General features: G+C 43.7%; 1 protein-coding gene across 1 annotated transcript in view; it reads left to right on the forward strand.

Annotated features, from left to right (window-relative positions):
* Positions 1–10441: 10441 nt before the first annotated feature.
* Positions 10442–14566, forward strand: part of LOC110954072 (phytanoyl-CoA hydroxylase-interacting protein-like) — a 28983-nt gene continuing 24858 nt past the window's right edge. The window contains exon 1 of the mRNA XM_051959738.1: positions 10442–11117. Within this exon, the coding sequence (XP_051815698.1) occupies positions 11069–11117 (49 nt within the window). The 5' untranslated portion in view covers positions 10442–11068. The remainder of the gene's footprint in view (positions 11118–14566) is intronic.

Raw genomic sequence — 14566 nt, forward strand, 5'->3', positions numbered from 1 at the left:
TTCTCCTTTTGATTCTCGTTTCTGCACGTCGCACTGAACTGTCAGCGTCCATAGTTTTCATAAGCCATCAGGATATTCAGACTGTCACTGTCTCTATGATTTTGTAACTGTTCTTCTTTTAGAAGCCAAAAAAAAAAGTTGGCGGCACCAGAGCACAGATATTGAAGTCTCTCCTTTGGCCAAAGTTTTTGATGTGGTGTTGTGAAATATACCATAAAATCACAGTAGCAATTTTAAGCTTATGACTGTTCAACGACACACCACTTTATCTCAGTTTTCTCTGTTCAAAAGCCTCCCAGTTAACCACAATCACAAACATATTCACGCTCTGCAGGTTGGGAGACAACACAGTCCCAGCGCCATATGGTTCTGGTGATATACATGCCGACATGAGGCCTAAGCCACAATGCCAGCATCTGCCTAATCCAACAAAATGAATCTTTGCCTGATGGAGACTCTTGCGAAGACATAATGTATGAGAACAAATTCATTTTAAGCTGTCATCTGTCCCGCTGAACACGCAGCTGGACCGTGAAAACACCATTTGTCTTCTTCCCTTTTTCCTGTCATTGTTTTTACTGTTTTTCAAACATTATCCAGGTCTTATAGTTCATTTTCTTCCTGTACTATTTGCCCGGAATTGAGTTCAAATGTGAAAAATGATCCGCTTAAATTAGATTTCAGTAACAAAATCACCACTGAGGCACATGTTTGTTAAATTCTGACAGTATCTCTTGTTTAATATGATAATACAGGGCAGCTCAACAACATTAGAGACTCTTGTCTGCGTTAAAACTATCCTTGGTTTAACTCTTTGTCTCCTGCTAAATTTTGCTCTCTGCAAAGCAAAAATACAAGCAGTATTACTGGAAAAACTCAGGGGGGCAGTGTTGCCACTAAAAAGAATACTGTCTGATAGAGCATGGAGACTGGTAGCTCAGCAACAGACTATTAAATGGTTAGAAAGAAATTCAAGAGCAAAACAAAATTACTGGTATTCTTTCGCGAAATTTAATATAACATGAGCTCAAAGTAATTCCCATCTACTTATTAGAATGGCTCTGTTTGTAATATACAATCCATTGTCAGATTTGTGATTGCACTGTTTCAAGCTGCTTCTTGCCTGAGGTAGGAAACTGCATCCAGTTTTTCCATTTTATTTACAATTCCATTAATTGTGTCAAACGTCATCTGCAGGCCTCTCTGGTTATGGCCACGAATTAATGTTCAGATGGCACACAGAGACAGAGGGAGCCTCTCATCCAACACAAATGAGCCCTTAACAAAAACAGGTGGTGCCACTGAAGTATGTTTTCTGTGGCAGCTTGTGACTCACTCACTTTCTCCTCCTCTCTGTCATTAATTTCCACAGGTGCTTTGTGAAGTGCAGAACACAGACCGCCTTCGTGTTTATGTAACAGAAAAACACTGAATGGGATGTAAATACTGGTATGTTAAAAAAAAAAAGAAGAAGAAAACGAGGAGCTTGAGGTGGGACTGTGTGGGAAGGATGTTAAGAAAACATTTGTCATGGTGTCTGCTGACAATTTCTCATACGATAAACAGATCGTAATAATTAAATCTCAGAAAATAGTCATCTGAGGGTAAATCTGTCTCGGTTCTGCAGAAACAAATACACTTTACCTGACAAAAAATGCTAAAGAAAAGCTATTGAATCGCAAAGATCAAAGTCTGTCTTTGTCCACTTAGTATAATTACATGTATAGCACAGCTGGCAATCACTCTCAGCGCCCGGCATGACTAATTTCAATTTCATGTTCCATTGTGAGAGATGGAGACAGTGAAGGACAGCTAAATTGCAGGGGGAAAGAAGTGATGGGCTTTTTTGTCACTAACCAACCATGCATTTACTCAGCATCCCGGTAGCCTCCCTGCTTAAAGAGCAGCAGACTCTACAGCATCACATATTGTTCGCATTGGCCGCTTGCCTCTGCAGGAAAGGTGTAAATGAGGAGAGCTGTGACTGGGTTGCTACCTCACCATACCTGGCTCTCCTCCAGTGGACAATATGCTCGCAGCAGCTGATGAGTCTGGCTCATTGTGTCTTGTTCTTTTTCGTCGCACCGTGCACAATGAGACAAAGGCAGAAAATGCTCTCAGGGTTTGCATACATCCAGCTCCTTTTACAGTGATAGCATTTCAGATTATATAAACTTTCACTGATTTATTGCAGTTCTCTGAATATCTGGACACTGCCAGAGGCTTTATTCTTAAATGCTGTGTTTGTAGAAAGTAGAAAGCTTTCCATCTCAGGCCCTAAACTGTGCATTGTTTACATTTATTTCTCTCTCAGATTTAAGTTCACTTCTGGATCTAATGAACATTTTCTTCTTGTCAGGATATCAAAAATTTAGTTTCTTAGCATGGAAACTGTCTTTTTTTTCTAGCTCTAAATAAGACTTCACCTCTTTGGGCTGTTGTCAACTGTCAGTTCCGTCGATGTCTGACTGACACAACCAACCGCCACCTCCAGTTTTCATTAGAGCCAAACCCTATTGTCACCCCTGGCTCTCATCCATCTGTCTAAACTCCATCTGGAGGGTCTTTAAGAAAAACTGCATTTTCACAACGAGGCATGTTGGCAAATGTCTTCTGTAATGATGTCTCTAAAGGATTTGTTTTACATTTGGAAAATGCATTTTGATTGTTGTGCATATTCACCAAATATGAACTAAAGCATCCAATTAGGTTATTTTCGCCTGAAGGCTGGCAGCAGTGGGACATATCTGGCCTTGGACTGACCAAATAATGGCAACAAAACCCTCCAATAAGCCTATTTAAAGCTCACTAAATAACAAGCTGTAGCTCATTTGCTTAAACTGTGCAAAAACAGATATAAAAAAACAACAATTTGTGGTTTTACAGTTTCTTGGCAACCAGCAGAGACTGCAAGATGTTAATGTCCCCGGCCAAAAAACAAACCAGCATATGTCCTCCTGTAAAAACGAGGGAATTCAGTGTGTTAATTTGTGAGTGTTATTGATGCTATTAGGTGGGTTTTCATGTCTTCAGCCAGACTAGCTGCTTCCCTCCATTTCCAGTCTTTGTGCTAAACTAGTTAATCGGCTTCTGGCTTTACAGCTAATTTTTAATCTCCTCATCTAACTCACTGCAACAAAGCAAATAAGCTTATTTCCAAAAATGTCAAACTATTCCATTAAGCTCTTCCAGCATTATGTGCCCAATTAAATTCATTTTATTAATAACCTTTTCAGACCCACTTTTAATTGGTCTCCCCTGATGAAATCAAAATTCAAATGAGCTCACATAAAGCAGAGTTTCACCGGAGACCTAAAGACACATTTCCGTTATCAATCAAACTGCAGCTAAAGCCAAGACCCGGAACTGACACTGCAAATCAATGACACGCTTCATTTGCTGCCCTAAAACGCCAGACAAAAGTGTTTGTGGAATGAAGGGACACACACACACACACACACACACACACACACACATGCATTGACCCCTGGGGACTTGGTATGGTTTGCTGCTAATTCAAAATATTGAGGCCTGTGTTCTATATAACATAACTGACCTCCTGTATGAGAAGTGATGCATAGTGACAGCAGGGAGTGGGCGTGTGAGACGTAGAAAAGCACAGAGTAAACATAAAGACATATAAGATGTTCGGATATGAGTCACTCGTCTTTCTTCATCCTATTATTTTCACACCTATTTGGCCTGTTTTCTTACTACACCTTACTTCCTCCTGTTTCTCCATCTGTCGCCGTGAGCTCGTGTGGCCTCGAAACACAGCAGAGCGAGCCAATCAGAGTGAGCTGCCAATGCAGAGCACACTATGACCTATAGGGTGCACACAGAGACACACACCGAAATTGTAGAGCAATATGAGATTTAAAGAAAGAAAACCGAGAGGAAGCTAGAAGAGGTACGTGGATTGAGAATAAGGGATAAGAGGGAGTGGGATGAACTTGGGCGGGTGTCGCTTTCCCTCATCCTTCCTGCAGCTCTACTGGAAACACTGATGCTAACACAGAATGACTCTGGCTGGAGGGGATGCGGGTGGGTGGAGAGAGACAGGGAGAGACAGGATGGATGGATGAGAAAGGAATCCTCCAGAATCGGTCAGCCTCATCCTCCACCTCCTCCTGCTCCTCCTCATCCATGCCGGATAAGCACAGCAGGGAGAAAAGAGGAAGGGGGAGGGAGACGAGGCGACAGAGAGGAATAGATGGTGGCACAGGCCTATTTAGCAATGAGGTTCTTTGAAATTTGCTGTACTTAACGGCATTAGCTGCGCTCCAGTTCTTTTCTGTTTATGTTTTGGTCACAGCTCATGGACTTTTGATTTCTGGGATTACAGTGAAAATGATGCAGGATGTGAGGATATCAGCACATAAACATGTAAAAAAAATCACTAAGCTAACTTCCCTACATCCAAAACTTTGTTTTCAAATGAGCTATCATTTCATCTGTTGATCCTGACACCAGCAGCATCTCCCTCTGACACAGATGGCCGTGTGTTTGCAGGGAGTGATCAGCATGCTGACCTTCACTTTTAATGAGTTTCATTTCCCAGGCAGGAAATTTGAGCCAGATGCAGTGATGCCCTCATGAAATCTGAGCGTGGAAATATATGTAGACCTTCAGTGGTGCACCGAATATGTTTCCCACTGAATCTGAATGCCACAGCGATTATGAGCTTACCGGGAGTTTAATTCGCCTGCCTTCCACAACCCCATTTTATTTTAATCCTTGCAATCTGCATGAAAATTCTCGCTGGTTTACTGTAACTATCTGATAGAGCATGATAAATGTGAGAGTGGTCAGGCTAATCTAGCTTCCTCCTCCTTTTGTTAGAGGTGCTGTGTCTGTGTGCATCACCAGAAGAGTTGGGGTGGTTTCCCTCTCACAGTGCAGCCTATGCAGATCTTGACCAGCATGACTCAGGGGTCCTATAGGCGCAGCTGCAGAATATGTACAGATAAGCACTCTGTGGCCTATCCTCAGGGCCACTTGTGTAACACTGAGACAGACCAAAACAAATGGAAAGTGACATTGCCTCACTCTGATGCTCCTATGCAGAGTAGGAAAGGCTTAAGGCAACATAAGAAGGAAATAACACCACAATCATCAGCACTGACTTAGTCAAAAGCTTATTAAAGGCGCCTGCAGTCTTACTTGGCCACAATTTAGGCGCACTTGACCTTTTGTGGCTCCCTGGCCGCTCCTGCAGGCCTTTGATAAAGAGGGTGTGGAATCTAGTGGAGATAATTATGAGAACACACCCACACCAGAGCATAAAGTATGGTTTTGTGGCTCTGACCTGACAGTGTTTTTGCATTTTATTATGTGCCATTACGTCTGGAGGGCAAAGAAGGATGGTGTGTGAGACAAAGAGGTAGCAGAGGCTGTTCATTCACTGATTCATTACGCCGTGTAATATGTCAGACTCTTCCCTCTTCCCCTCAGCTCATTATTCTGCGGTCCACTTGCACCTGCGCTCCTGCAGGAGAGGGCTACACCTCACCAAATAAGGACATGAGAGCAGTGGCGGATCTTCCGTGGGGGCCTGGGGGGGCAGTGACCTCCCCTGTGAGCTGATTGGCCATCCCATGTGCCCCCCAAAATTTTCGTAGGAAACTGACATTACTGATACTCCGATTTCTGACACTCCTGAACGCAACTTCATTGTCCAACTGCAACTGAATGTACCAATGACGTTAGTTTGATCTTTTGATTGTATTTTGGATTTGAAGAAGCTTTGAAGACATTTCCCGATGCCGGAGGAGAAGACAAGCAGCTTTGTACCTTTGCGGTAAGAAGACGATGGCCGTTTCTCAGTGTGTAACTGTCCGTACTTGGTCTCACGTACTCATGAAACGTTATCATCGAGACTGCATCAGACCAGACAAGTGTGCATACATATGAATCAGTAGACAGGACCACAGCTATGAATCAGCAGATATGACCGTAGATATGAATCAGTAGATAGGCCACGCTCCTTTGAGCTGCGTGCTACGGCGAGGCTAAGCTAGTGGGGGCAAAGTTTCAGTGCATTCCGTGGATGTAGAAAGGAGCTAGTTGAAGGCTGCAGTGATTTGGTGACACTACAGTGTATCAGAGTGAAATTATTGAATTTGCGTCTCTTCGCTGTTGCAGCAGTTTTGTAATTTGTAGACGGTTCCTGTGCACTCCATAGACACCAGTGTTATTTCTGCAGCTTGAAAGACGCTGCTTGATGTCACCCTGTAGTGCCTCAATTCCTTTCCTTTCCATTTCTGAAGCCTTCTTCTATTGTTTTCTCAGGCACCTTCTTTCTTTCACAAGTCTCTCAATCTCTCGTTGTCTCCTGGACTTGAGATGGGCTGATGGGTGTTTCTCTGTTCAAAGGTTCACACTCTTCACCCCGAATCTCTCTACTCTATAGCTGTAGATGACCTCTCCGATCATGTCCAGCTTTCTTTCCACACACCCTTTCAGACCTTCTAGGAGATGGACAAGGTCTGTGTTGGTGGTTTCCCCACTCCTTTTTCTGACAGGATTTAGGCCACAAGATTTGGGGATTTCGCCCGTTCATCTTCCTCTCTACTGCTGTCTGTGGTTGGATGGGCTCAGGCCTCATGTCTGTTGGTGGATCTGTGCTTGTTTTAGATTCATTTGAGGTTTTGATTAGCCTAGCTTAGCTAGACTGTATTCCCGTTATAAGGGATATACGGGAATACAGTCTAGCCCTCCTCCATTGACACATTTTGACAGGTTTTCAAGCTCCGAGCAGATCAGACCAAACCAATCAGAGCACCAGAGGCGGGAGTTAGCGATGTGTCATCTTCAGGGCCGAGATTACCCATCTAACACCTGTGCACCTCCCGCATACAAACAAAATGGTGACCGCAACAGAGCGAGGTTTCTCTCGTGCGCTTTCCTCTGTTTTGCACGGGCTGAATTTGTCCTTAAAACCTCAACAAGAAGCAGCTCTTAAAGCTTTTCTTTTTAAAAAGGATGTATTTTTAATTCCGGCAGGCTGTACGATAGAATGCGTAATGCTGCCCTCCACTGTTGAAAGGGAGAGCTTAGATTTTCCTCAGGACCCCTGTACGGTGAAGGAAGCTGTTAAAACTACAAAACATCATGGCGGAAAGGCAATTGTTAGGTCGCTTAGTGATTGCGTCACACATGTGTTACGCTGATTGGCTCTCTCCAATACAAGCTGTGATCGGTAGTCCCGCCTCTGGGCTAGATTTGGTTCAATGGAGCAGTTCCAGACTGACTTTATGTGTATTTGTAATACACAATATAAAGGCTGTCTGGTCCCCAGGCAAGGTTTTGATACCTTGTGGACTGTGGTGAACGTCCTGCCACTGGGCTTCACTCGACTGATTTGCCCTACCTCAAAGGAAGTAATGGTCAATGCAAGGCTGAAGAATAACAGTATGGCCTGTAATTCATAGTATAGCATGTCGGCAAAAAAAAACAAACCCAAAGATTATTATGTGGTTCAAAAAGCGCAAACTGATCGAGTGTTGCCTAAATCCTCATGTATGATATGTGGTTCAAAAAATGTCATAGTGCAGTGTATTGTCAAAATAGTATGTCATCTACTTGTCTCAAGATGCTTTATTTTATGTATTTTTTGTCATATCTAAAATATGACAAAGTAAGAAATTTAAACCTCTTGACTAATCCAATATGTTATTTGGTTTTTAAGAGACTGATTGACAATTAAATAACTTTCTCCACTAAAACTAATAAATATGAGGTCAAATAGAAGGAACAGTTTTAAATCCTGCAGTCCCACGAAGACAAGAATAAAGTTTCTCAACAAAAACTATATCTGCTGGTGGATTCCATTAAAGTCCTCATAAATTATAATAAAGTGTGATACTAAAGGTTTGTGGTGCTAAAATCTCAAAGATATCAAGTTGAACATCTGGATGGAGGCTGATAAAAGTTGACCTCCCTTCATTTCTCTGGAGCGACTCCATGGATTTTATGTATGGTGGTTTAAGACCTGCTCTTCTAGTCGTCTTCCTTCTAGTCGCTGTAAAAGTCACTCCATCCTCGCCGACTTCAACTTCCTCTCATGAAAATTTGTTCTGCCTCTGACCTCGTTTGAAGACTCCAGACACTCGGGAAAAACCTGTCGAGACTCGAAGAATCTCGTGGAGACTCGAAAAACTCGTCGGGCGGGGGAAAGGTGTGAATGGGTGGTGGGGTGAGTAGAGGGGGCAGTGGGGGGAGGTGGCGTGGGGTAGAGGGGGAGGGCTGCCCACTCCACCTCGCCCTCCTAACTCTCTGCCCTGACTCCACAGACTCCGCCTGGCTCCACCCATATGGTCACTTTATTGGAACAGAAACTACGATGTCAAAGGGACGACGAATTTGCTTTTTTTTTTTGTCTGATGTGTAGCCAGTGAGTTAAGGGTTTGCCTATGTAGCTGCAGGTCGCCAGTTCAAGACCAGATCCTTCTTAAATTTTCTGAAAAACTTAGACAAGAAAAAGAAAAAAAAGTGCCAATGGTAGGTCTTGAACCTGCTACTTCCACTTGGTAGTCTCTCTTTTTATTCCCTGAGCTACTTGCTCAGATACTAATTCTTCTTTTTTGCGCATTTAATCATCTATTTTTGTAATTTTCGAGTTTATTTTTTTAACTCGAGTCTCGTCTCGGCCATTTTTCTCAGGAGGTTGGACTCAGCCTTTGGTGCTGGAGGGTTGAACCCTCAGTTCCAAGACTTTCCAAAGCCTTGACACCTCCGAGTCCTCAGGACCTGAGCTTTCACAGTCTGAGGGCTGAAATTTTCTAAGTCCCACCAGTGGATTCTCTGTTAGTTTGAACTTTCAGACAGTCTGACGGCTGATATCTTCTAGGTTCCTGAGTAGTTCTGTGCTAGATTGAACCTTTTGACTGTTAGAGGACTGAAATCCTAAAAAGTTCTTGAGTAGATATCTGTTAGTTTGAACCTCAGACAGTCTGAGGGCTGAAATCTTCTAAGTCCCACTGTCGATCTCTGTTAGAATTTAACCTTCAGACAGTCTGAAGTTTTCAAAGTTTCTCAGTACTTTTGTTAGTTTGAACTTTCTGTTGAACAGAAGCCTAAAACTGAAATCCTGATACCTTTTAGAAATGTGGTGAATGGTTGTATTTATTAAGCGCTTTTATATGATACATCACATTCACCCATGATGGTGGGAGCTGCCATGCAAGGCGCTAGCCACAACCCATCAGGAACAATTAGGGGTTAGGTGTCTTGCTCAGGGACACCTCGACACAAGCACGACAGGCTGGGGGATCGAACTGCAACCCTCCGGTTGCGAGACGGCCACCCTACCCACTGAGCTATGCCGCCCCTCTACCTGAAATCTCTGAATTTTCACACAAAGAACGCCTGAACATGTCAAACTGGTTCCATAGTAGAACCTTCACTGTAAACAGGAGGAGACTCACATCCTCATTGTGGAGGACTTCCTGCTTCACACAGGCCTTTGATCACCGTGCTACACCAACGTTACTTTATTTCCATCCCATATGAAGAATGCAAAAGAGGAGGTGCTCTAGGAAGTAGACGGTGCCAGACCCCCCGGCCTGTTCGATGGCCACGTCTGGACCATAGACCTGCAACACAAGAACATCTGCTCATCTGTTCACTGTGAAAGATTATTGAGAGCGGCTTTTTGTGATTTCTATGCAGAACGCCATGATGTTTGCTGAGCTGTGCACTATTAAATGACTTCAGAATATGGAATATTGCTACTGTTTATTATTGTTCTTAGGTTTATTGTTAATATACAGAGTGCTACTTACTGTATTTTATTGTATTTTAAAATTGACATTACTGCACAGAACATTTAAGATTATTTTACCACAGATCAAGGGTACAGATTGTTGTTGTTCACTGTGTATTGGGTAGAACTCATTTTGATTTAGGCTGATTAGTATACAGAACCCTAATGTTTCTGGTATACAGCTGAGAACTAGTTGCTAAAAGTACAGAATATTATTTCATATTTTAGGTGTGATAATTGTCAGTAAACATTCTAAGAAGTGGAAATTAACAGGGTTGTATTTAGTGCTGTTCTTGCACAATATTTGTCACTTGATTGCCCTCAGGATTCTGCCATTGAGCTTACCAGTTTTACATAACAGGCAGATGCTGCAGCTATGTTGTAATTCACATAAACAAGGAAACAAGTCCATCATAATTTGAATGTTAACAGTCCAAATGAAAAGGTCATATACAGCTTTCCTACTGGGTTAAAGAGCCAGGAAAAAAAAGAAAAGAAAAATACTTTGTAAAAGGAAGAGGTCAGCAGCAGCTTTCATTTTTTCTTACAACTTTTCCGTGCTGCCCAAAATATCTGTTGTACCCCCCTGTGCCCCCCACTAAAGTTAATCTGGATCCGCCCCTACATGAGAGAGGCTCGTTTGGATGACGTTAACCGTGAAATGGGAAAAAGGAATAAAGAAGTGCGTTTGGATGGTTGGATGGAGGTGGGGGACGACACCGGGATAATCTGGTTACATAAGAAGCCATTGAATTTGCAGAACGTCTCTGCACTAATCCGCTGAACCATTCATGTTCAAGCGTCCCGCGGCGCCACAACACACACACTCACCAGGGCACACATTGCGCGCACACTTGTGGCTCCAAAAGGCTACAGACGCGCCGCAGAGGACACCGGAGCGCACGATATAAGAGTTAAAAACAAACGTGCATATCTTTCCACATTTACGCGCGTCTCTGCAGGAGCTTGCTGTGTCCTCATGTCGCGACTGGCGGCTTGTGCTGCTGGAGCCCGTGACGATTCCGCTGACGCGCCACTCGCCGCACCACCCAGGAGACAGAGAGGAGAGCTGTGAGCAACGGAACGAGCAGTGGACTGACTGGACACCGGGCTTCTCCTCTCGCCTTTTCTTTTCTCTCTCCTCTCCTGCTGTCGCGCAAGTCGCTGCGGTTTTTCTTCTTCTGGGACGACATTTAACGCGCAGTTCACCCAGTAAAGCATCACCCAGAGCTAACCTTCTGCAGAGATGGAGGTACCAGGCTTGGCGCACAACATTACCAGTCCGCTAAGTCCCTGCGAGGGATGATCAAGGACCTGAGCTTGGACGCCATACAGTTATGCGAGCGCGATGGTAAGGGGAGGCTTGTCTTGCTTTTCACTGGGGGGAACATTTGCGCATGATACCGGCGCATTAGGCCCCATTGTTAATGCCAGAGTCGCTGCAGCACGAGGTCTGTTTGTCATTGGTTTTTTAGCCGCATGCTGTACCCTCATTGTGTGTTTTGAAGGGAAATAAAGGGGGCTGGTGGCTCCGCTGGTTCCCTGGATGGATGGAGGGATGGAGGGATGGTGCGCTTGTGCGTGTGTGGAATAGCTGAGTGTCTCTACAGTGTTTTTTCAGAGGAAAGGTGTCTTTGCTGGGAATAAATGTAGCTCCTATTCATGTAAACTGAACTATTCTTACAAGGTTAAGTCATGAGTATCTTTATTTCAGCACCACAGACATGGACAGAGGCCGGCAGCCACCCCGCCTATAGCCTTATCAATGCCTCTTGTCTTTCCTCCCCAAAGAGCTGCCTTATCAATTTTTTTTTTCATATTATCCAAGTTATCCTGTATGCTGCATTATATTTTTCATCTCATCCACAGCTCGCAAGGAAAACTCTCCCTTGCTTTTACATTTATAATTCATCAGGTCCTCATCTGTGGCTGACTTGCCCAAAGTTTTCTGAATATTTACCACAAAATGAGTAGCTGAATTATATCAAATTACTCCTAAGAAACTCAGACAGATTGGTAATGCCAGATTGGAAGAGCAGTTCGCACATGGGCAGGCTGAAGCGAATTGAATGGAGGGGATGGAGAAGAAAAAGCAAGTCATCATCAGGAGAGAATGAGAGGCTAAAACATGGCTGCACCCACATGGGTGTGAGTGTGTGTGTGCACAGGCGGTGCAGCCCTACACACCCATCAGTGCAATTACACACCACCGATTCCACATCTGAGTCGAGAGGCATGGTCACAGGGATGCTTTTTAATTAAGACTGCAGATTAATCCACATCCATGGCAGTGATATATAAGATCACAGCATTTCATAGCATTTCCCTGATCTGGACTTGGATTAGCTGGTTGAAAGCAGGCAGGGAAGTCAATGGTGTGTCTTCATGAAGACCCCCTCTGCATCTGATCACAGTGCAGTCATTGTACCACACTCCCTGGTTTTCCTCATCTGCCAGCGCTGCTCCTCACAATGCAATACAACAGGGTGCAGCGTCTATCCTCTTAGTGCTCTGCTGGCCTCAATCTAAAGCTTTAATTTTAATAATGGTGTATATAGGCTGGGGGTTGCACTTCTCTGATGCTTTCTGTGCCAGGTTGGGGCTTCCAATGCTGTGGGTTTTGCTGGCGAGCTTTTTTGATTAGTCTGGTCTTTTCAGTGACAACAGCCACTTGCCTATTTGTAAAGTAGATTATCCAGTGTAAATAGTATCTCTGTGTCCTTGAGACACCCACATACTCTCTGTTTATGGAGCAACACTGTCTACCTTTTGTGCAAAAATGTTTAGTGTTTGCTGGTGTTATTCATGCTCTGTGAATGGGTTACCTTAATAATCCATATTACCATCTGCAGGGGATGAAAAATCACAACAAAATGCATTCTGATGTCATTATAATTTGCTTATATGATTTGTCATATATGCACAATTTCATCCAAAACTTGAGCAATTTATATATAGTTTGCTGTGCAGGTCTAGTCTAAGGTTTGGCAGACACTCAGTTAGTAGAGGGCTCATTTCTTGTGAGTCGAACCCGGATTTGTCACTATAAATGACCTCCAGAGATCCTGTACAGTCTCCACTCTCCCTGCCACACCCGCTGTAGACGTCTGCACCACCTTCTTCCACCTTCCTTGGAAATGGAGTGTTGTCTTACCTGATCGATGCGTACATTTTTCCCAAGTACCGCAATCACTTTGGTATTACATAGCTTTCTAAATTTATCTCCCAAAGCCATTAATATTTAATTGCTGGTATGAGAGGCTTATATTGCAAAGCTGAGCCAGCAAATGGATGCATGCAGTTTCAGTAGGCCTACTGTCTGTGGGAAAGAGCTCTCTCTCTCTACACACACACACAGAGTGGAGAGTGTTTGAGCATTTCAATGCACAAAAGAAACAGTGAGATACAAGTTGTTTCTGTGTGTCCCCTGTGTTAATGGTTCAGTGTAGTGATGGGGCTGTGACATGAGTTTTGTGGGGTGGGGGAAGTTCAGCCGAGGGTGAGGCGTAGCGGGGAAACTACAGCATCAACTCATGTGAATGACACGTTTCTCAGCTGCGTTTGTGTGTAGTCTTTGGAGACAGAACTGTTTACATGGTATAAATTTGTCACCAACCCCTGCAAGGCTGGCTCAGACCACCATTTTGATTTTATATCTGCAGTTAATGTGCATTTGCGAGGCGTAATGAAATACACACGAGGTGTCTCGCAAGGCCTTTGTGCCGCGGCCGCTGACATAATGAAGTTGCCATGACGGATGAGTGCCATTTATGCAGCCAAGCAGTGTGTCTGCAGCCTGTGAAATCTCTCTGCCTGAAATACCTGAGACACTCGGATAGATAGATAGATAGATAGATAGATAGATAGATAGATAGATAGATAGATAGATAGATAGATAGGAAACCATCTGCCTAAAGTGCCTTATCAGTAACTGTGTCAAGTTGTTGGAAAGCTCCATCCGTGCCGAGACTGTCAATTATGAATTGATGAAGGCATTGTTTCCTCAAATGTGCCGCAGCTTTTGAACAGCCGTACTACTTTTTCATCCCCGGAGAATCTCAGTGAAGCTGAGAAACGGCGTGAAAAGTTTTCTGAGATTAAGTTGGCAGTGAGAAAAATGATTGTGTGGGGGTTGATATTTTTTTTTCAAATGTCGCCGTCCCCAGTGTGCTGCATTTTCAGAAATATTGATTTTTACTTGCAACACTGGCAATGTGTAGCTCAACTAATGACAATGTGGGTCTGTCAGTCAGCCCATCAGACTGAAAATCTCAACAGTGGTTTGATGGATTTCAAATGAGATAATGAAGTCTACCAGTTTCACTATCCTGGCTTTTCCTTTCTCTTTTCCATTAACTCTGTCATCATGTAATTTTTCTGTTTTTTTCCAGCAGAGATGACGCACATGCATAGCCCCTGCTAAGCAACATCATGTGCATTTCCATTGTGAACGTGTTAGCATTTAGCTCAAAGCACCGCTCTGTCACAACAAAGATCTTCTAAAGACTCCTGCGGTGCTCCTGTGTAGAGCTCATCCAACATGGTGCAACAGCAGGCCCTGCCTTATGACATACAGCATCATCAACTGCCATTTTAGCTTGGCCAGTGTTCAGTATGAGTAGCTATGTCCCATGACTGTGCTGGCAAGAGTTACAGACACATATTATGCAGCCACTAACTGGCTGCAGAGCTTATTCACTTGTACTTCACCACTGTATGAAACACTTGAAGATTCTTTGAGCTTGATTGCTCCTCAGTCTGACACCAAAAATCCACTTTAAACATTCATGCTAATTTCCT

Source organism: Acanthochromis polyacanthus, chromosome 15 (genome assembly GCF_021347895.1).
Source record: "Acanthochromis polyacanthus isolate Apoly-LR-REF ecotype Palm Island chromosome 15, KAUST_Apoly_ChrSc, whole genome shotgun sequence".
Lineage (NCBI taxonomy): Eukaryota > Metazoa > Chordata > Actinopteri > Pomacentridae > Acanthochromis > Acanthochromis polyacanthus.